This window comes from Rhea pennata, chromosome 22 (assembly GCF_028389875.1).
Source record: "Rhea pennata isolate bPtePen1 chromosome 22, bPtePen1.pri, whole genome shotgun sequence".
Lineage (NCBI taxonomy): Eukaryota > Metazoa > Chordata > Aves > Rheiformes > Rheidae > Rhea > Rhea pennata.
This window is the reverse complement of record NC_084684.1, coordinates 8,871,788-8,894,790: the sequence shown is the minus strand read 5'-3', so window position 1 is coordinate 8,894,790 and position 23,003 is coordinate 8,871,788. Positions and strand designations below refer to the sequence as shown.

Sequence of the window (23,003 nt, the reverse complement as noted above, 5' to 3'; positions counted from 1 at the left end):
TTTTACTTTTTTTTTTTAAATGGATTCATAAAAATTATCACATTGTAGCATGAAAACATACATCTATATATGAGAGAAAAAAATATGTCAAACACATAAGCTCTAATTCATTCATCTTGTTCTCTGACTGCTCCCATCTTGAAGTCGTGCTGTTAGGCTAGACCACCACTGATGAGAGATCCCAGTGATGAGTTGGGACCGCTGCAGGTGGCCCGAGCCCTTCGGCTGACGGCGCTGCTCCCTCACCCTGCGCAAGCGCAGAAACAACAGCATCTATGTTTATGAACGCTGCTGCTAAAAGCATAGGGTTTTTTGTAGAGTTTCAGGTTCACACTAGTAATCTGGCCAAACCACATCGACAGTGACTCTGCAGGTAACCGGCTCGCCTGAAATTCCAGAGAGCCATCTCCTCTAGCTTCCATGCACGGATGGGGTTTGGGAAGAGCAGAGCACCTCCAAAGCAAGAGGAAGAGCCCCAGAATCAGGGCCAGCCTTTCAAAAAAACCAGAGGCCCACTCAGTCAGAGGCCAAGAGGAAAATTAAGGCCACAGTTATGACACACAGGGGACATTTTTGACTGCAGCCTGACCAAAGCTTACAAGAAAACATCTTCATGGTCTGCAAGATTCTTTAAGATAAAGCGTCCGAGACAGGAAATGGGCTAACATAAACATACTTCTTTGAACACAAGCACGTGTTCTGTGCTGACAAACAGGAGAGATGTTTTCAGAAACACTTGCACACGTGTCTTTGAAGGTGGGAAGCACCACGCAATTGCACAGCAAGCTGAACCCCAGCAAACCTACCAGTGCGTCTCAGGAAGCCACTGCAAGCTTTAGGGCCGAAACAGTTGGATGGTGAGTCTTAAGCACCAGGAGAGGTCACTAGCCTGAGCACCTCCACTGAGGGAGGAGTTCTTAACACAGGATCTGTGCAGTTCTTCATTTTGTCTTGGCGTTGAACACAGCCAGGCCAGGGGTAGGACTGCAACACAAACTCAGGCTGCACCCAGCAGAGGAAGCTTCACGGGAACATAGGCGCTACTTTCACCTCTGTTCAGAGGAAGAGGAAGCGTAAACCCATCTCCCACTAAGTCACAGGTGTCTGTGGGGCTGAAACCCGCGTTTAGATACTTCCATCCTTATCGGGACAGGTGCATCCTTTGAGAGCATTACTGAACAGGGACAAAATTACCCATACCTTCAATGCTTTACTAACTCTCAGTTCTCTTATTTCCAAGGCTTTTCATAAGCATTAAGCACTCTTCTTCCCTTCAAATATTTGGGCTTTAAGGGCAAATATTTATACTGCACATTTCAAGAACTTGCTGGGTTTGACAGAAAAGGTCACACTAGAGAGAGATTTCCAAGAAACAGAAGTTTCCTAGTTGCTGGGAGGTCCCTTTCTGAAGTACGATAACAGTATGACCTCGCTCTAATTTCAGCAGGGGTTTACTGTGCGTTCAGGTTTACACGTCATTTACAGACAACGGGAAAGATTCACGCACGAGGAAAGGCAAACACGTTAAGTGAACCAGCTGTCCACAAACTCAGAACAACATCAGTCCGGAATTACGTTACAGCTATTTCTACACTCCTTACTATTATTCATTAGTTAAAAATTTTTAATTATGTGAAGTGACTAGGAATGTATCACCAGGGATTCCAACTAATGAGAACTTGAAGGAGGATCACGGACTTGAGATTTTGAACAGACCCCACGAAGAATTCCACAAAGAGAAATATTAAGGGAAAGGCGAAATTAACTTCTTGTTCATCCAGTGTTTTCTAACAGGACTGTGCACCAGAAAACCAAGAAAATAATATCCAAAATTCCTATGAGCAATGATGTTAACCAAGGCAATACTTAAAGGATAACTGCCTGAACTCCTTAAACATCTGCCTGATTAATTTATGCCTTTTTTTTTAGATTTCCTAAATTTGCCATACCTGTATTGCCCATGCTTATCAAACCCTTCTATGTCATTCAAATATCTGGTGTAAACTTGTTTCAAATTATATATATGTTTTCCTACTGAAAACGTGGAAAGAGGCAGCAGTTGCTACGTTGATGATGCTCAAAGTAAAATACACTAATACAAATCCCTGTTTGGAAGTGGTTGGTCAGTAGTTTCATTGGCCAACTTGTTTCTTCTTTGAAAATTCATTTGGATACTGCAAAAGTTCTCGGCTGTTGTTTTTGCAAGTATTTTTCCATCACTGTGACTATGATACCTACTTATCTTCTGGCTGCAAAAATAGCTGAAATGATCTGGCAGTGCCACAAGGCAGACAGTTATTTCATGCCCTGTTAAACCCTAATGTGGTTAACTACAGTATCATTCCAACTTTAAAAAGAGCTTTTTATTATTTTAAATCTGTTGCCTACATGTCCAAGTAAAGAACATCACTTCCAATTACGATGGTATGGGAAACAAACTGAAACTCCATCCTTGAAGTAACAGAGCGTGGGGTATCCTGAACTAGTAATTAAGAAGGTTAAAAATATTTAATTCTTCCCAAGCAATGCTTAGAGGTCAAAAAAAACGAAGATGAACTTTTCCTGCACGGGTCAGACCTCAGTTTGGTAGGACATATTCAGGCGCATGATTACCACTCGGACAAAAATGCTCAAAGAGAATTCTGCAATTGATCCAACATTTCCGGTCCCAAATCTACGCTGGAATTCAATTTCAAATCTTGACCTCCATCTCCTTTAGCTTTTTCCTATCTGTTGCTCAGTCTTTCCCCACGTAAATTATTACTACTTGAAATGTCAGTTCCTTTGTACGCTGATACACTGAAGAATTAAATATTAATTTCTTTTCAATACCTACAGACTATCCTAATTATGATACTACCGCTAAAGCTACTTAATACCTAAGATTTATGTAGAAATTGTTTAATTTAATATTTGTTACTTTCTAGAACATACATGTCAACAAAATAGAAATTATTCGGTTCAGCGCAGGGTTACTTCAGCAAAAGGTGATGGACAGGAATATTTAAGAGGTCAGCAGTCTATCGGCACAGCACTCACCTCTGAGTACAGCAGAAAGCGTTTACCTAATGATATGCATCTGCCATGGCCAGTTTTACAGATAAATTTTGTTATAGATAAGTTATATCTCTCTGGTGCAGTGTAATGCAATCTGTTTAATACTATTCTAAAACCCAAAACCTCATTAGAACAGGCAGAATGCAAGAATGACAAATTACCAAAAAGAAAGCTTGAATATGAAAATGTACTGCACCAATATATTCCACATTTTTCCACAACTTTTAGTGTAATGCAAAATAAGTGAAAGTGAAATAAGTGTAATTGCTCTAACAGGCCACATATCTACATATTTGGAAGAAACACATCTTCTTGGGAAGGTGTTTGACTTTTTCAGATGATCCTAGACCTAAGCATGATTAAGGTCAGTCTTCGCGCATCCATCTGGAATCTAGTGCAGGTATGGCCAAGCGACACGAGCAGCACTTCCGTTGTGGCAGCTGGTAACAGTGCAGGCAGAGCATTATCAGCTACACCCAGAGATCAATGGGTTAAATTCTGGCTCGCATTACACAGTACCAATTAGCCCGTGCGTTTTTCCCGTGGAACCGGGCACCAGTGATGCATGTGTTCTCTTAACTGCAGAAATCAATAGCTTACACAAATATATACCCTAATGACTTCACTACTCATTTGCTGAGGTCAGAGTCTTTCTTGAGGACACAGCTAAATGTTAAAATTACATGCCTTAAACAGCCTTTTACCATTTTGGCTCAAAGTTTACAAAATGTACTTTTTACCCACACCCACGCAGACCTTAAAAACATCAGGAATGGTCAAGTGTCAAAGAGTTTTTCTTTACACAAAGTTTGTTATACCAAACCACCACATACTTCAGAACAGTCTTATTCTGGAAATACTGTGTCAGGTGAAGTAAGCAATCTTGGAATTTCTCTGCATCACTAAGTAGCATCAGTGAAACAAGGGTCTGTATCAAAACGTGCTTTGAAATAGGGCCCGATCATCTAAATTCAACAGACACTTCACTTTTGCATACCGTAACACCAATACTTAACAAACATATACAAAATTATGACAGTTACCACCAGTAACTACCCAGCATTTTGTTAGACTAAGGTATATATGTACAACACACTCTTGCTTACATATAAAAAAGATGGAGGATACTTGCAAATACTGAGCCACCCACCCTTGAGATGCCTCTGTGAAGTACCTGGTTTTAAAAACCCTAATGCATTGCACCAAAAGATACTTTTCAACATTTTAGTGTCTTCCACAACCTAGCCGTGCAACTTCACGACAAGTAAAGAGAAGGAATACAACGAGAAGGTAAAGCTATATTCAAATTTTGCTCAGATCTGTAATAAAGAACGTGTGTGTGCTTTTTTTTTTTTTTTTGGTCTCTTGACGGAAAAAAACAGGAATTCAGTAAATAAGACTGATTCTGAAAGTACTGACAATTCCACATTCAGAGTGATTTTGGGGAGGCATTGCCCACCCAGCCTTCAGAAACGGCCCCTTCAGCTCTCCTACCTCCACTCCTTGGACTTTCAGTTTCATGTGATCCTCTCTGGTGGTTTTCCCATCTTTCCTTTTTTTCCAGCAATATCCATCTTTCCTGTATTTCACCTTCTTCCTATTGTACAGTATCATAGAACCATTCTGTGGTCTGAAAACAAGAAACAGTTTTGAATTACACAGAGAAAAAGCACTATACAAGAATTACTGAAGCAAGGCATTGAAGACTTTTTTTTTTTTTTAATCTTTCATTGCTGCTCACTGGATTAACTATGTTTTACAGCCTGTAAAAACTTATTTGTCAATTTGGTACTCCAACACATCAATGATAAGAAGGGGAAAACAAAGATCTTTATAGTAAAATAACCAGTGTCTGAACATGATACGTTATGCTAGGGCTGAGCTACACATAGAAAATCAGAAGGAAAGACAGGCTTGGGAAAACCAAATGCTTATTATTTCACTGTAGACAACCTCTCCCTCTTTTTAACTCATCGGCCAGAACAGGGTAGCAACCAAGTTTAATATAGCATCAGAGCAAGTTGACTTAAAAGCACAATAAACAAAAACTAGGGGGAAAAAAAAGCATTAGTTTGTACACATTGTTTTCACTACTCATAGGACATGGGATAACTTCCTCTTATTTAATTATCACCTTGACTTCAAGACACTTGAAAACATTTTCCACTTAGGAACATCATCAGTGCTTTAGGGTATCAACAGAGAAGCGCTGACATTACTCCAAGGCGAAGACAGGAGTTAACATCTTTTTGGTGTACTAAGATATTTCACAGAAATGTTTTGCCATATGCTAAGCCAATACACAAAAGGGGCATTTCTGCTGTAATATTAAAAAAAAATCACTGAAAGGACACCGTGCATCACACGTAGACAGCAGTACTGTACATGCTGCAGAAATGCACAGCGGTACATTAGTCACAGTAATTTGGCTTTAGAGCACCAAGAATAAAGAAAAACAACAACATTAGCAGCGGCAGCAAGGAACAACTTTTCACAGGAAGCTTTGGCTGGAGACATTTGATAAAGAAAGACTCCTGAACTTGCAGAAACAACACACGTTAGCAAAGAGAAGCCCCTAAAAAGAGAGCGAGAGGAAAATCCCACTCCGTAGGCCTCCGTTTTTATACCTTATCAGCTAGGTATCTGGACTTTCCGACAGAGCGGAGACCTTCTGAATGGCCAAGTCCTGCTGCCTGCTTTCACCGCCAGCTGCAGGTCCCATCTAGCTCCCAGCCAAGACAAGGAAGCTCTTTTAATAAAGCAGCCAAATTAAGGGGGCTGCCTTTGTACAACATGGGTTTGTGGTTTCAAAGCCATGCCAAAAGGTGTAAAAGACCCAGCACTTGGCCCAGCTAGACAAGCATCCTCCTCCCCGTCCCACGCCAGCATTTCAAGCGCGACCAGCCCTGAGATGCCCGACAACAAGCCCACCCGAAGCAAAGGGATCGCTGCTTCCTTTTCCCCTCTCAAACTACCAACAAAAGACTCCATGGGAAGACAGCTGGCTTCGGCCAGTGTTTACCACGTAGTAATGAGGCAGCAAAATTGTAAATGCTCCTAATTACCTAATGAAAACGAGCTGAAAACTGCATAAAATCTTCTAGTACAAAAAAAAAAAAAAAAAAAAAAAAAAAAACAAACTTTCAACAAATTCAATGAATAACCTCAGGAAAAAGTCCAGGAAACAGACAAAACATGCTCAAAAAAAATGGAAAACGCCTTGCGAGTCTACACCTCCTGACTTGATCTTTGATCATAGTGATATTTACACCAAAGCAGAAAAATTCAGTTTTTAATTGAAAGAATAAAAATCAGCACTGTTCCCACAAGGCTGCATCTCCTCCTCCTCCCCACCCCCATCTCCGCAGCGACTTGGAGAAGACCAGAACGAAGGACTTGCAGTTGCTACTGGTCCCTGCTCCTGTGCATCACTCTGAATGAAAAATATTTCGGTGTCAATGAAAGCACAGTATTTGACAGCATTGTGAATTAATTCTGTAAAGATCTTGTTTCAGTGCTTATTGTATGAGCTCCCAGTCATTTCACGTGTCAGCTCAAACTCTTCTCCAAACAAAGCTCTCCATGCATCACGGTCTCAGAAACCTGCCCCGTCGCTTGTGAGCTGCCTGCGTTCTTTGGCCGTGCAATGAAAAAGACGGCGGCAAGGCAGCGCTCGGTCATAGCGACCCATTTGCTGTTTCTTCCAGCACTCGTAGCCCAGCTGCTTTCAAGACAGTGCACACTAGAATTAGGAAGAACGGGCTGGTCGTGGGAAAATGCACCTTTGCTCTCCTCCTCTTTGCTCTGGACTTTGCAGTTACCATGTGTCTCAGATTAACATCCCCTGCTGCCACCATTAGGGCTCCTAAGGACTTGATTTTGTTGATTTTGCTCTAGCTACTTCACAAGGTTGCAAAGGAAAGGAGCACGTCCCTTTCCGCCGAGGCGCGATGCCCGCTGCGGGACCCGAGTAACATTTTGGGCGCGTGGAAGCGCTCCTTCCCCGCCACGGACCGGGCAGCCGGACTGGGCAGACGCACCGCGACTTCGCCCGCCGAGATCCAGCCCCTGCCCGAGGGTGACCTCGCGCTCAGACCTCCCGGGGGCCGCGAAGGCACAGGGGCAGAGCCGAGCGCGGCGCCGCGGCCGTGCCCGAGGCTCCGGCTGCGCTGTCGCTGCCCGCGGCTCGCGGCGGCTCGGCTGCGCGCTGGCTGCTGCCGAAAGCGCTCGTCTCCCCTTACGCTACGGTTCCAGGTGGAATTTAGCAGTAGTAAGCACCAGCACACTAACAGCCATTAGGTTTCTTTGATTAGCTACTAGGTTGCAGCTACAGAGCCCTCTTTTCATTAAGATAAAACTAAGCTGAAAATAATAAAATAGCTTTTTAATATTCTTGTCCAACTGAAAGAAAATAAACCAAAACAACTGAGAAGTCTGTTTCCACTCAGACATGCAATATCTTTCCAAAGACACCCAAAGAACCAAATGGAATACAGTCTTACTAAATAGAAGAAATACACTTTCAGGCAACACAATATTCAATAGAATTAATGACTTTTCTGGAAATTCTTCAATTCCTGTACGTACAGTGAGCCAAGTAAAGTGCTAGTTTTCCCTTAGCCACGTGGATGCTATCGCTGACCTTCCCGCTACCCAAGAGCCATGCAGTGGTTGAAATGATTTATTAACCACCTATTGTTGCAGTTTTATAGACAGTGATACAATTTAATTACAAAAGTCCTATAAAACGCAAGCATTTGTTGTCTCTCCGATGACTCTGACAGATTAAAGTACATTTAAAAAAAGGAAAGCCGCTTGTTCTGCCTATATAAAATACAAGATGTTTCTCAACATGCTCTCGAATCCTTTTGTTGTATTTTCACTGCTCTCAAATATATGAATTATTAACTGACTTCCAGGGATTATTAAACACTATCGTTATTAATTATGATGGTATATATTATCATCATTGCCTGTTCTACAACTCATGGAAAGAAAAGGTTAGAAGAGATTCCCGCCGTGAGGAGAACGTTAAGGAGTCCGCAGGACGGGACAGGCCGTCCCGCAGAGCGGCCCCGGCGCCAGGCGCTCCGGCGGATGGCCTCGAGCGCGTTTGCTGCCCCGAGCACCCCGTCGCCCCAAAGACGGCTCGCCTGCAAGGGAGCGCTCCGCCGTGCCGGTTCGCTGTCCCGCAGCCGAGCTGGGAACACGCTAGAACGGAGTTTGAGCTGCACCCGTGAATTTCCTTCCTTTTAGGGTCTGCGGCATCTAAAAGCTGCCTGGTATCTGCTTTGGTCTCCTGTTGCGGCCTGGGGGAAGGAGGGAAAAGGACAGGAAGAATAACTGCGGCAGAGAGCCGCCTGCCTCTCGTCCGGATGAGGTTTGAGACGCCTCCCTCCCTCCTCCAGTTATTTACCAGCACGGCTCTCGAACGAATCGGCGCCGCAGCACAAGGGCCAGTTCTGCCCAAGCTCCCTTTCTGCTGCAGCTCCAGGAAAGACACGAGATTGCTTTTTCGGGAAGAGCAGGAGCTCTTGGGACCCGGCGGGGTGCTCCGGGCTCTTCGGTGCCCACAGAGGCTCCTCGAGAGGCGAGGACCAGGAGGGCCACCAGGCGCCCATCCCAGCGACGGCCGGGAGAGGCAGCAGCGACGCGTATGCCTCGGGGACCAGCGGCGGCCAGGGCACCGCTGGCAGAAACGCGATGGCCGTTTTGGCACGGGAGCCCACGCACCGGGCCCACAACGCCCAGCCCGCCCGCACCCCGGCTCGTACCCCAACAGCAGCGCTCTACACGTGCTCACTGTAAACATCCTTCTGGCCTTTTCTCCAGGAAGGTAGCACTGATAATACTCGGCAGTTCCATGATCCCCCCGGGGCAGGCACCCAACATCACACCCAACATCGCGCCCAACTTGGACAATGTTGTCAATGACTTCCTCCTTGTCTCCCAAGAGGTCCAAAGTAGGAGATCCTCCAAGTTAAATCTGTTCTCTCAGGTTTTAAATCCCTCTACTGTCATTTTTGCAGACGGACAGGTCCACATCTTCAACCAAAGAGCAAAGCAAGTGGAGTAAAAGTTGGCAAAGATAGTTTGGTCAACAGATATTTCATATCTGTCTTTCCACAGGCTCATAAATTAAAGTCCCTTTAGCCTAAATGACCAAGATGTTCCCCTAATCACATTACTGCAACATTAACGAGGCTGTTTAACACAACTAGTTCCCTCTAAATTGTCACAAAGATTTGGTAAATGTCAGACATCATTTAATGGAAACTATGTTTTACTGCCCAGGGAGCTCAAGTTGCAGAAAGAGTTGTAAATAGCACAAAGCCAACAGCAACTTCTTCTGGGACAACAGACTGAGAACAGCCAGCACCCTTGCAGAAGCTTGTCTGCTGATCACATCTGCAGCTACAACTCCACCAAGCATCAATTCACCTACTCAAATCCCCAAAAAGCTATGGGCCTCCGTGGCCCCTGTCTAGGAACTGGAGGCCCAGGCAGTACATAGAGTCACACTTTCTTTTGCCAGTTATGCTTACATCTTGTTCAAATCTTTTGCTAAAACAGTTTAAATGTTATCCTATTATTCCCTCCCTATGTCAGTGCAAACAAGTGTGTCAGTCCTGAAATTAATGATGCAAAGGGAAAAATAAATCAGCAAGAAACCCAATTACATTCCAGCTCAACCACACCGAGTATGTGTTACTCCTCTTCATTTCAGAGTTTAGAAAATACTCAGCTGCTAGGCAGCCTGCAGCTCCCCCAGAGCCCGGTGGGGCTCGCCATCAATACCAGTCGACGCCTTTGCAGATCCTTCCTCACTCTCGGTAGAGAAGGCAGCTGCAAGACAAGCTCAGAACCAAGGTGGAAGGAGATGGTGGTTCAAGAGAGGATCACTGCTGTAAAAAGCGTTCTGTCAGATCGAAAGAAAATTAATGCCACAAAATATGCTGCTGAAGTTAATTAAACTAAAAAGGGAAGGCTAAGAATAGTGCCAGATTCTCACAGGAAATCAGGTACCTCTTTGAACGCACTGAGAAAAATAGTGCGTTCAACACAGCGTGTTTTAAAATAACACAGAGAGGCACGTAATAACATCTGAACACACTGACACCAGCCTTTAATTCCCTCATCTGATACTCAGATTAGGCTTTCAAGCAAATTGACTATTTAGTTAATATCACTAAATTGCCTCATTTAGCTGGAAATCATGTTTGGTCCGTTCCCAGCCATATCTGACAACACTGGAGTCTTGTGAAGCTCGTCTGGCAGCAGAGACCCATCACCCATGACACCTGCTTTTGCTTCCCATTTCTTCAGCTGCAGAAGGAACAGTGTCCATCATTCACACAGGCCAGCTGCTCAAAAGAAAACCAACTGCCTTCTGCACGGACACCAGACTGCTGCATTTGGAGGCAAACTCTGCCTGCGTCCCATCTCGCAGAAGAGATGCAAGGCAGGAAGGGAAAGCTGCACCAGAACGATGGCTGTATTTGTGAATGGAGGGAAGCGCCAGGAGTAAGTGCTCTCAGACGCCCTCCATTCACACAAAAGCCTTGTCACGCAGCGGTCCAGGGAAGACGCATTTTTATCTTGTAGAGCTCTGCTCCACCTGGGTGCTATCAAATGTTCCAGATGATGGATTTCCAGTAAACCATCCATTACTTTATTTTTCTGTACAGCGTGCGGCTTTTAAAGCCCTGGCATTGCAGCTCTTATTTGCAGGGCAAGGAGAGACACACGGTGACTGTCGATCATGATTGCCTCTGACTGATACCAAGATTTGAGAAATACTGTTTTTTATTTCTTGTTTCTAGGAGAAAAAAATCTGATGACAAAAGTTATTTCTCCCCTGAGAAATGCAGTTCTGTAAGTCTTCATTTACCTTGGTATTTTCCCCTCACTGTACAACAGCTTCTCAGAAGATTAAAGTCCAAAACACAAAGTGAAAGAGAAATCTCTGGCAGCAACAAAGGTTTCTCAAAATGGCATTTTAGAGCAATCCTTCAGCTGGCCAAGCTGATATCCAGCAACTCTGTGCTGTTTTAGGAGGCTGCAAAGATCAAATGCTCTGCGTCGAGCAAGAGGTCACCAGAAGGCGATGCCCACCTGCAGAGCCTCTGTCAGAGGGCAACACACCACTTCAGCAGTGGATCCGAAGGACATTGGTTTGGCCGTTTCCCTGCCCCCCTGGCAGGGTTGTAGCTGCCCCAAGTGCACCAGCTGCAGCAGAACGTGTGCATGGTGCTGCACGCTCCCTCCCTGCTTTCCTCCTGCTGCAGAGAAAAGGTGCCAGCAGCACCACGGTGGGGATTTGTTAAAATTAACTCCCACGACAGGAGATGGGACTAAATGAAGAGAATCCATAGCTTCAGGATAGACTATTCTTTCTTTCTCCTTGCGTAAAATTTTTAATGCTTAAGAAAGTCCATATGTTTCTATTCAAGTTTTTTTAAACTGCCCAAAATACAATAGGTTTTGCTTGTTCAATTGCTTTACCTGAAACCACAGAAAGCATCATGTGGTGACACTTTCAGAACATCAAAAAGGTGTTCAAGCAACTTGACTGGCTTCATAGTCACCCGTTGCTCTGGAAGCCACATCAGCAAGCCCGGAAGCCACAGCTCACGGTCACAGGACAGCAAATTCGGGTGCACGCAGATCCACCTCTCAGCACGGCACATCAGCAAGCCCACCCTGCCCACCGCTGTTCACCCCACTCCCCTGCAGAGGGCTCATCTTTGTTAGACCAACCTTCTCCTTCCAACATCTCTGCAGAAAAGAGCGTTTTGAAGGCATAGTTCTTTCATTGTAAACATAACTTTAAAAAGTTTTGTCCATGAGACTAATGGTTTTTAAGCTTCAGGGAACTTATCTATCAGTTGCATCACTGACCAATTACCGAGACTTTTTTTTTTTTTAATAGAAGTTTACTTCCCAAAGAAGTACTTGTCTTTTACCCTAAGGCAGCAACTCATATTCACCTTGGAAGAAAATAAATCCTAGCTTATGTTCAGCCTTTATCAGCAGGACCACAAACAGAAGAAAATCTTGCTACAATAACTTCATACTGCTGTTCAGATGTCACAGTTTCTCTTGAGGACCCAGCAGTGTGTCATTCTGCATTGAAAGTCCACCAAGCTAGCCCTCGAGGACTCTGCTGTCTGTAGGTAAAGTTGAGATTATCATCGTGTCAGCTGAAGGAAATCTAAATTATACTTGTTTGAACTTTACCTGATCCATTGGACTCCACATATCCAAAATTAAAGTCTTAGACAATAGTCTTCTAATCCATACTGGAAGTGATAGAAATCACCCCAGAAATGTAACTACACCTTTTTTGCCGTCTTCAGCTTTCAATATAATTTGTATTTAACATGAAAGTGAATTTTTCATATCTGCAATATTTAAGAATTTAAGTCTAAAATCACAGACTTCACAATTTTATCCAGAGTTGGAGCCAATGCAGTGAATAATCCCATCAAGGGGACGTTAATGGAATCTAGATGCTCCTTCTCATGGCAGCAGCAGGCCATGACACTTAATCCTTACCTCCTCTTTCCAGCATGTAGCCTCACTGTTAACAAACAGCATTAGTTTTATTAATGAAGTACAAGAGTAATTACCTACTGCTCCAACAAAACACAACCAAACAAGCACGCACTAGTGCAACGTTAGGTTTCACACCATATTGCCAGATGGTTTGCGTGCTACCAAACAAAGCATTTTTTACAAGATTAGAATAAATTTTGAAAACTGGAACGCTAGCTACAAAGCGCTATAAAAGTGTTGCGCAGGTTGTGTCTGCTGGTATTCCTACTGACAAATCTTACTCTACAGCTACCTATGTTTTTGGCTGTTATTAAAAAAAAAAAAAAAAAAAAAGTATTCAGGGTGCCAGGGCTAAAACATTGCCGAAATCTCAGCCTTCAGATACTTCTATTTTTGCAGTACATCATTATAGAAATTAAACGCAAGTATCACCCTCTGCTTTACCGATTATAAAGCAATAGAGTATGTCCTAAATAGTCTTACTAACCACTATGTCTCTGTAGCAAGTGTTCTGCTTCTTTATTAAGGCCTGTTTTCATGAATGCTCTGGAAATGCCTGTACATCTTTGCTCTCTGTACTTCTCCTTGACATAATCAATAAGGAAAATAGGTAACAATAATAAGACTAATAATAGTAATAGAATTAAGACAGGATTTGGCTTTTCAAGTAAACATCCACTCTGCTGTCGCTTATGCTCGACAGTGTCCTGTTTTGTTGCCAAAGACTGAATTCCACAAAAGATTCATACAGCATCTTCGTGTATCACCACTACTCAGTCTGAGTAATTCTGGCCCTAGCAACTCTTATTAAAGCTGGGAAGAAAAAAAAAAAAAAAAAAAAGAGAAGAAAGGAGGCGACTAAACAGTTTTCCAGTACCAGCACTTTTGACACAAGCAATGGGCACCTTCCTCTGCTCTCCCTACTGCACATTTTAGAGGTCTCATTGCTGTGCTTTCTCCTTAGCACCACTGATACCACCCTTATCTAATGTGACTTACACCTTAGGGCCCCATGCAAGGGGAACCAGTAGTCTTGTGAAAGCACCCACAGCCAAATTCTGAGTCATATTTTCCCCCCCCTCTCTCTCTCCCAGGAAATTATTTCTATGTGCCATTATGATTTTGAATGACCAAAAACATTGAATAGCAGAGATCTACCAGGGGATAGAAATAGAGAAGCCAGGCAGTTTCACTGCAAAAACTTGTATTAGGAAAACCACAAAATATTCCACAACACCTGCTGAACAAGCGTTACATTACAGCAGTTGCAGGGAGCCAAACGTATGTTGGGGAAGAACCTCCCTCAGGATCTTCAGATTTTGGATTAGAGCCCAAACCGTCAGCGGCTCCCACGATGGACACTGGCTTCCCACGTAGGTACGAGCCCTATCACACACTGCCTCAGGCGCAGCTCTAGAATACGTAAGCAATAGTTACATCTGTCCCATCTACTGTGAATCTGATTCTCTGAACTTTTATTGTTGGGATAACTTAAGTTACTGGACAGCAAACAAAAACATCCACAGGCTAGAGCTAAACTATCTTTATTCTTATTTTCTTACTCTCGCCTAGCCCAAAAAGACAAAGCCTCACCGAGATTCTAAAAATATATTTTCCAAGTAGTAAATACTAAAGTCTTCCAGCAAATAATTGCTTGTTATATGACACGCTGTAGACCCAAATCATAAGACATGAAAAGACTGTTAAATCAACTCCATTCATTTAAATATAGTTTTAACCTTCAGTGATTTCTTTTGCCTTCATTTATTCTTTATTCTTATAGCACTGCTGCTGGATTTATTGAAGATTAGTTCTTACAACTTGTGAATGCTTTAAAAGGTTTTTATATAAATCATCCTGGTACCTGTTAGTGTACTGAGGAGAGCCCCTGTCTGATCTGTGTTTTCAAATATACCTACAGGGTTTCCAGAACTACTTCATGCTAACAGCCGTTCTGAGTTATTGATTGCTCTCTCCATGGAGGCAAGTCATTACTCCAAGGACCCAGGGCTTCAATTAACTTTTGGAAACTTATTCTAAGATGACTTAGTTCTGAACACCTTGTTTTCATTTCTTCAATCCATAAAAAACAAACAAAAAAGAAAACCTCAAACAACCAACAACATCCGCATCCACAAATTGGGTATCACAGCAGGTATTTTCAAATATAATGAGAATCTACTAACATCCCCAATTACACAAAACAAAAGCATTTCTGTCTTTGAGGAAAGACTTAAGATGGAATTTTGACAGTTTGGAGACAATATCTCAGCTTGTCTTTCATAGTGAAAGACATATCCTGGTAGCGAGGTAGTTAATTTAATAAAAAGCACAAGCTACACTCAGCAACAGAAACGCTCCCAGTACGGTTACTCTCGTCTCGGGTTAGCCTTCGAGAGCAGACCAGGTAGTAGTGACACGGGTTTGAAGAGCCTGACTCCAGCGCAAGCACCGGCACAGCGCTCTGCATCTCTCATGGCTTTTAACCTACAAGAGGTAAATGAGATGCTGCAGGTGTCCTTCCCTGCCAGCTGGTACAGAAAACCTTGGTGTTCTTTCAGAGAGAAATCCTCAAGTCATCGCTATAAAACAGTGGGAAACGGTACCCAGGGCTCTAATAAACTAGTGTAGGAGGCAAAACCTAGATGAAGTGAGGTTGCTCTCCAGCACTGATTGATGCACACGTTGGGAAAGGTTGCTGTGTATTTATGAGGGAGGAAAGGGATAGTTTGGGGGAGAAAATGGAAGAAAATCTTATTTGGTTACTTTCGGTTAAACTTCCCCACTCATTAAAAAAAGTCAGCTCAAGGATGCCAAAATTTTCCATACTTATGTTGAAGGGGGATCTCTTTCTCAAAATTATTGTAGTCCAGGCAGAGCAGCAAAGATGCTGTCAATGGCTCTTTCTTTAAATTCTGCAATATGTCCTTCCCTCAACACAGAGGTCACAGGAAACAGATCCAAAGCAAATCCACAGAAAGATTTCCGTAGAAGTTAGCAGGCTGTGGTTTTGGCCCAGAACACAGACTCTTCTCAAGGAAATATCATGCTTAAAGGGCACAAACATTGAAAACAGGGATAATTATTCAGCACAGACTGGAATGGAAGCAAGACCGGGTCTCATTGCAACATCAGACTCGGAGCTTGGTGGGTCCAGCCACAGATTCGGAAGCTCTTCAAAGGGATGGGGGAGAGCAGAGCTTTTCTGTCACACTGAGAAAACGCCACGAGGAAAGAAAAAGGCGTCTAGTTTTCCCTTAGCTACTGGAGCGGAGTTTGGCTCACAGCTTGAGACATTACAAAATCAGGAAATATTTGAAATTTGAATAATAACTTGTTCATTATCCACGTTAATCGAGAACCACTCCAAAACGAAATTAGTTTGACAGTCACCGAACTTCCAGCGCCGCAGCCGACAGAACGGCTGGCAGAAAGGCGACCGCAGACCTCGGTTTCCCCCGCGTTCCCGGAGGACCTGGAGGCGTTCGGGGGCCGGAGCGCCGGAGGCCGGGCGGCGCTGCGGCGGCTTCCCAACCGCTCGCTCACGAGCTCGCCCGACTCCTGATCGACGGCAGCGGGGCGCGCGGGTCCGGGCTGCGGCGCAAAGGGACCACATAATGTCCTCTTTAGGGGAAATCTATTATGCAATCCCAATCAGCCTTCATTAACACAGAGTATTCCAGTAAAAGGTAGTAATCTGGTTATGGTCTGAGAGAGATGCACAGCCAGAAAGTAATTTTTCAGAATTAAAAGTATTTTTAGTAAATAGAAGGGAAACATTCTTGTATTTTTCTCACAAACCTTGGCAGAAATAAAGAACTACAGAACTTAATGCATCTTCTGTGCTGTGTACATTTGGTACCCATGTGTTAAGTTACTCATTATAACTAAAACTGGACACCAGTCCACTTCCTTTAACAAACAAATAATAAAATAAAAACATACTTCATGTCACTTGATTTCTGGATCAAGCAATGAGACTGTATCTATTCTGTCCCTTCCTCACCCAAGTTTGGATTTTGGAGTCCAACAGGTGCACTAGGCACTGGATCAGCACCTAAAGCTGTCTGGATACGCCACGGGGTGTACAGCATCTTCAACTTGTTCTCACACACTTTAAGTCTAAAGCAGCCTCTTCCCACTCCCTGTTCTTACACTATGGAGCCACGTGGCAAAGCATCTGCTACCAACCGTACATGCCAATGAGAAGCAAGCGTAAGCTCACGGTCAGGGTATTTAGCTGCATTTGGTGTTATCCCAATATTGAAACATTTGGAACATCCACGGCAGAAGGACACAACAGACAAAAACAGAGACAAGTTCACAAGAATCCACAAAACCACCACTTTCACAGCAGCACCTTCCTCACCCTGTGGTTGCAGACAGCTGGACACGAGGCATTCAGGACCGGAGCCTTCTTCGTGCTTCTGCTCTCTGTATTTCGCATCAAGGCCCTCGGGAGGCTTTCTGCCTTCTTCCCGTGAGTCAGAGCCTGATGGCTTCGATCATGCGATCGAGGGCCAGTTTCTCATGCAGATCAGCTCTCCTGAGGCAGCACAAATGCCTTTTTATCAAACAAATTCAAATTACTGCCACTTGCCTACTGCCCAACGTCAAGAGCACAAACTCTGCTGCCCGATTTTGTGACAGTGACTGATGGGAGCAGAGCAGTCAGACCCGAGATCATGTTTGCAGGGTTCTCCTGCAAATTCACTAGTCTGGTTTTTGACAGCAGAATGCAAACAAGCAAAAATCAGCATCAGAAGTGACTAAAACGATCCATGGCACTCCGCTGGGGGGACAACCCTCCTTAGTCAAAAATTAATCAGTGGCACAGTATTTCATCCTGCAGTGCGGCCGACACTGCTCCCACCAAAGAGCAAGGTTATGCTGCTGACTCCCTCAACCTCTTGTCCCTTCCCCCCCCCCCCCCATTTTTATTACACACAACTTTCAAAACAGCTACTTCCTTGAAAGGTAGCAGTTAGAAATGCGTACTTAACAGGGGTCTTTTGCCCCATAATTTACCTAATTAATACCTTAATTACCATGATGGCTGACGCATTCAGAAGTCACCAACAAGGGAACTTTGCTTCGTTTGTGTTTTTCCACTTTCCATGCACCACTGCCAAGAATGCACAGCAGCCGCCCCATTTCCTATCCAAGAGGACGGACAGACTGCTAAATTTAGACATACATTTGCATGCACTGCAGCAAGGGCGCATAATTCATATCCCCAATTAAAAATATATATATATAATATATACATATGTATCATTCATTACTTGGAGAGCTAACCTATCTCTACGAAGTGCTGAAGTTTAAGCCTTTGCAGCCCCTCTGCTTACTGTTGTCTACGAAATCTTTTTGCAATAGCTTAGCTTCCTAGGGCTAGGGCCACAGCTGCTACAACCTGTGCAACTGACAATTGAGACCAACATGCTGCAGATCACAAAACACACAATTATTTTTGATAAAAGTTCTCATTGTCCTTTATCTTTTTCCTGCTTTAAGGCAGTTTTAACAGGAGATTTTGATTCTAGCCGAAGATTTGCTGACCTAGTGAGTTCTCTTTTAAGCAAGCATTCAGAGTATTATAACTGCTTTTTGAAAAGTATAGTCACCCTCTGGTCCCTTTCCCACACTCAGCCGGTCAGAGCTTCCGAGTGAACATTAGGGACACGAAGCGGTGCCACATCTGGTACGCTTCCTTGCCGTCACTCCCGACCTTTCTGACTTCCAGGTGGTTCTCATGCCCCTTCAGTACTGCACGCCTTGTCATCTCCAGGCGTCAGCCTGCTTGACGCATCTCATGTTGCAGCACCAAAAAACATAAACAAAACAACCCAGCAGCATATACTGATAAAGTTAATTAGCCAGAACTTCCAATGAATTCGTAACACATAGCAGAGGTTTTCAGTGCCTCTATGTACACAAGGTAGTCTGCTCAGCTTCTAGAAGGGCAATTTTTACTTTGGAAAGAAGGTGCAACTCTTGCACTTTTACCTTGCATTGCATGCCTGCACATGCAATACAAACCATTTGCTAGAGAGCTGACGACTGCTGCACAGGTCTCATGCCAGCAAACACACCCAGTGCTTTTTTTGACATATATAAATAGGATTCCTGACCAGCCTGCAGGAAAAGGTAACTCTGTCGAGCAAACCTGCTTCTAAGACTGCTACCAAAGGCAAAGGGGCCACTGCGCTGGGGCTGCTTCCCGCGTTTACAGACCTCGGTGCAGCCGCACAGCTATGCCGTGCTCCCGGGGCACGCGAGCTGCCCTGCACGCTCCGATGCCATTTCCTCCGAGGGGTCTAACAACCTGCACTGCCCCCCCATTGTATTTCCCACCCCACCATTCATCCCTGAAAAGTTTCCTTTCGTTTCTTCATAATGCATTTTCTAACCATCGTCCACAACGGTGCCCGCTGCCTGGGTCAGTCTCCCTAGCAGTGGAGCGGGCGACAAGGGAAGCAGGATGCTCCTTCGCAAGGAGCCGCTCATGGGAGGTGAAAGTGCGAAATTCAGAGCTTGTGACTCATCGTGCACAATCCAGCTAACAAAGTAACCTGAAGTATTTACAATTTGTAATCTGCTTTGGGTCTTTTGGGGTGGTGGGTGCAGGTTACAGCAGCCAGCAGAAGGTCACACTATTTCCAGGGTTTTTCTTCGCTTACACTGCAAATGAGCTTTCTAAATAGCAGGAAGCTTGCCTTTTTCATGAATACAAAACATTTCCATTAAAGGTCTGTGTTTTACATAGAGAAGAGACTGAAAAGTTCAAGATATTCATTAGGTATCTACAACAACCGCAAATGGCAGTAGTCTGTTAAACCATGGTGACTGAACATTTCTACATTCATCCAGACACGCTTCAAGTGTATATGAAGTGACCTTTGAGTTCACTCAGTTTCTACCACCAATACAATATGCAGATTTTACAAACAGGACTTAAGCTCAGCCCCTTTTCAAAACAGTGTAGCATCCAAAATTCATAATACGGAGCAGCAAGAACCAGTTCATATCAAATTCTTCTTTCTGTTAAGGTTTGCCAAGAACATGCATGAAAACTTTTGGAAAGAAATACTTTACAGGACAAAAATAAAAAAAAAAAAATCAAAATATACAAGAGAGGTAAAATGAGAGTTAACAGACCAGACTTACAGTAAATTCTTGTTAAGAGCCAGGGCCTCATACTGCCAGCTGAAAAAGCAGAGGCAGGATAGGATCTCCAACAAATTCAGGTCATGTCGTCCCCAGGTACAGTTTGCACCAGTGACGGACAGCACTGACAGCTGCCCCCAGCACTGTTCTGCCTGCAACCTGTGCAGTTTCCCTGTCTTACCTGGCACTTGCTTATCCAGAGGCCAGAGCTAATTACTGATTCCAATTTTCCCAGTTCTAACAGAATTGTAACAATATTACGATCCAATACATTCATTGCTGTTTCTCAGCCAGACAGTATTAAAACTCATGGAAGTGACTTTGCAAACTACCAGTCACCAAGCTAATGAAGCAGGACTTTTAAAGCAATTAAGAAATAATTCTATAGTATATGATAGCAATCTAGTGTATAAAGCAAGATTTGGTTTAGAGAAAAAGTGATCTGCAACACAGCAAAATGTTAATCCATACTGAATCTAGAGGAGCTGGTGGAGACTGAATTGCTTCAAGTAAACTTGATAATAGTTAAGAAAGTACCAAGATCAGTTCCTGTGACTTCAGATGAAGTGGTCAAAAGCACATCTCATTGTAGCTTTTTTTTTTTTCGGTCACTTCTGGAAGAGGCTTCCTTGAATTGCAAGGTGACAGAACCCAGCAAAGACAGCAATATGCTTAAGTTATGCAAAACAGAATATGGCAATGATAGGCATATTTGAAAATCTTTCTAATTGTGACAGTTTTCTAGAGCTTAAAATGATTATTGGCAGAGTTGACTAAAAACAAGTCTCCAAACACTGGTAAACTTCCAAAGAACTTGAGCTGGAGCCTGCAGAGCTCTCAACTGCAGGACGCTTGTATTTATCTGCCTTTGCATTACTTGCCTGCTCCCTTCCTTCCTCCACTTTCCTGCCTGAGGCTGCTGTAATTACAGGCTGACCATACTTGCACTAACCTTCAGAGGTCAGTAACCTTCAAAGGCCTACAGTTATGAAATCTAATCCAATATTTGGGGTATCTATAGAGGTAGGTGGGCAGTATAAAGAGAGCCTTATAAGATACAATGCTCCCTTCAGACCTGCAGTCTTTGAGGCACTGCAGACTTCAGAATTGACTTTATTTCAAGAGTGACAGGAATGAGAGGCCACTTTAGAGATGAGATGAACACAGCATTTAAGAAGTCTGGCAGTAAAAACAGTGGAAGGAGAGGAAGTGGGGCAAGCAAGTGAAGTGATTACAATAGACTCTGAATCTTTATCATCATAGTTTTTGAAGCAGAGCACATAACAAAGCACTGTCCATGGCTACTGTAAAAGATGCAGTTTAGCAGAAAACATTTGCTGAAAAATTTGTCTAGTATCTTCCAGCACAGCTCTGGATTACGAATGCTGCATCTCATGCATCACTAGGCAGGTGCAGCTGGAGCCCAGCATTTGCAGCTCGTCTGCATGCTTTTCCCTTCCCAGGAAGGCCGGCAAGGTCGGGACAACGAGTGGGAACAGTCACCAGGCATGACTCTTGAAACAGCTGCAGAGGCAGCCCGAGCCATCTAATTCATACTTCAGTTCTGCGGATTTCAAAAAGCTCCATATTGCATTCCTGTCCCAGAAATACAGATGTCCGGATGACCAACAAGCTGCATGTAGCCAAAAACCAGCATTACTATTACCAGCCTAACACCCAAAATATCAAGAAGCGGCAGCTCGTTCTCCATTATTCGGGAACTACCCCGTATGCCTTGAATGCATATGCCAATGAGGTAAGAAGGTCCTAGCCCACAACTACTACTATGAAATGCCATCACGTTATAATTAAATATGCAAATAAAACAGTCAGCCAGATAAAACTTGGAAAATGAGCAACTCACTGGTTTAGCCAGTCACAAAAACCATCTCTTCTCCATGATGTTAGCATAGATGGCTTTAGAAATTAGAATATTACGAATTAGAAATAGGGAGCAGGACAATAAAACTTGACTCTTGGCCACATTTCATCTTAGCTTTCGATGCTTGGGACAATCCATTATTCAGTGAACCAAATCCTCCCTTACGCACGAAATATTTTCTTGGTGACTGGTCCAACAGTTTCAGTGTTTCTTAGCTGCCTGCAATCCTGTTACACAGCAAAGATCTGTACCATAGCTTTAATTTACTTACTGTAAATAAATCTAGCAACTTGGCCAGATCATTTCATGAGTCACCAAGTATACCAGAGGGCCCAGAAAACTGTAATCCTTATTCCAACAGTATGAAGTAAAGCCGCATGTTATAACCTAAGGTAATGTACTGCTAATAGCATCATACAATTTCAAAAGATCCCAATAAAATCTTCAAAACACATTCAGCGTTAATGTCACCTTGGAGTTTACATCAGGGAAAGCAATTAGTAAGAGAATTGTGTTAGCTGATAAGCTTAAAGCATTCAAAACATTTTATACATCAAATTTATGCCAAGCTAATGTGCTAAAAGCCTCACTCATGAGTGGGACAGCCACATCTCTGCCAGGTGGCAGAGATGGAGCTGGACCAGAAGAAAGGAGTATCAGCCACCTGCCTGGTCCTGCACCAACATCAACGTGTGCCGACCCGAGGCACAGCGCCTGCATGGGACAGCTTTGCAGAAGCAGGCAGATCACGATCCCATCATGAGTTTTAGCCACCAGGTGTGCTTCTAGCAAAGGCGGCTTTAGACAGGCTCTGTGCACTGGCAGTACCAGCTTCAGAGAATACTGATGACATCCCAGGTAAGCAAGTGAGATAGGTACTCCTAGACACTCAGCTGAAGGAAGTGTTGTCTCTCAACTGAGAGTCTTTATACATTCCTTATCACTTAACTTTCTTCATTTGTATCTGTGTAAATTAACTCTCATATTCCACTGCAGAGCAAGGCAAAACACAGGAGCTTCTTAGACAAAGGTAAGTAAAATACAAGCAACATGCCACAAACACAAGAAGTCAATTAACCAAATGAGCACCACGTAATTTGTCCTTTGAGTAGTTTATTTTAGCTAATTGCTTATCCAGCAAAAAAAATCTCCACTGCATCACCTATTTGCTGCATAAGAGGCTCAGTTGATGCAGAACACATGGTCACCTTCCAGAGGGCATCCAAATGATGGTATACAGACTGTACTGACCACCACTGATCCTCAAATCCACAAAAGGAGACAAAAGTGCAAATAACTGCTGCCTGCATTTGCTAGCACCAATTTCAACACCCTTCTC

General features: G+C 43.6%; 1 protein-coding gene across 2 annotated transcripts in view; it reads right to left on the bottom strand.

Moving 5' to 3' along the window:
• Positions 1 to 23,003, bottom strand: part of CAMTA1 (calmodulin binding transcription activator 1) — a 422,644-nt gene that overhangs the window by 258,682 nt on the left and 140,959 nt on the right. For both annotated transcript variants that reach the window (XM_062593606.1, XM_062593602.1), the window contains one exon: positions 4,552 to 4,687. In XM_062593606.1, coding sequence (XP_062449590.1) covers positions 4,552 to 4,687 — 136 coding nt within the window. The remainder of the gene's footprint in view (positions 1 to 4,551; positions 4,688 to 23,003) is intronic.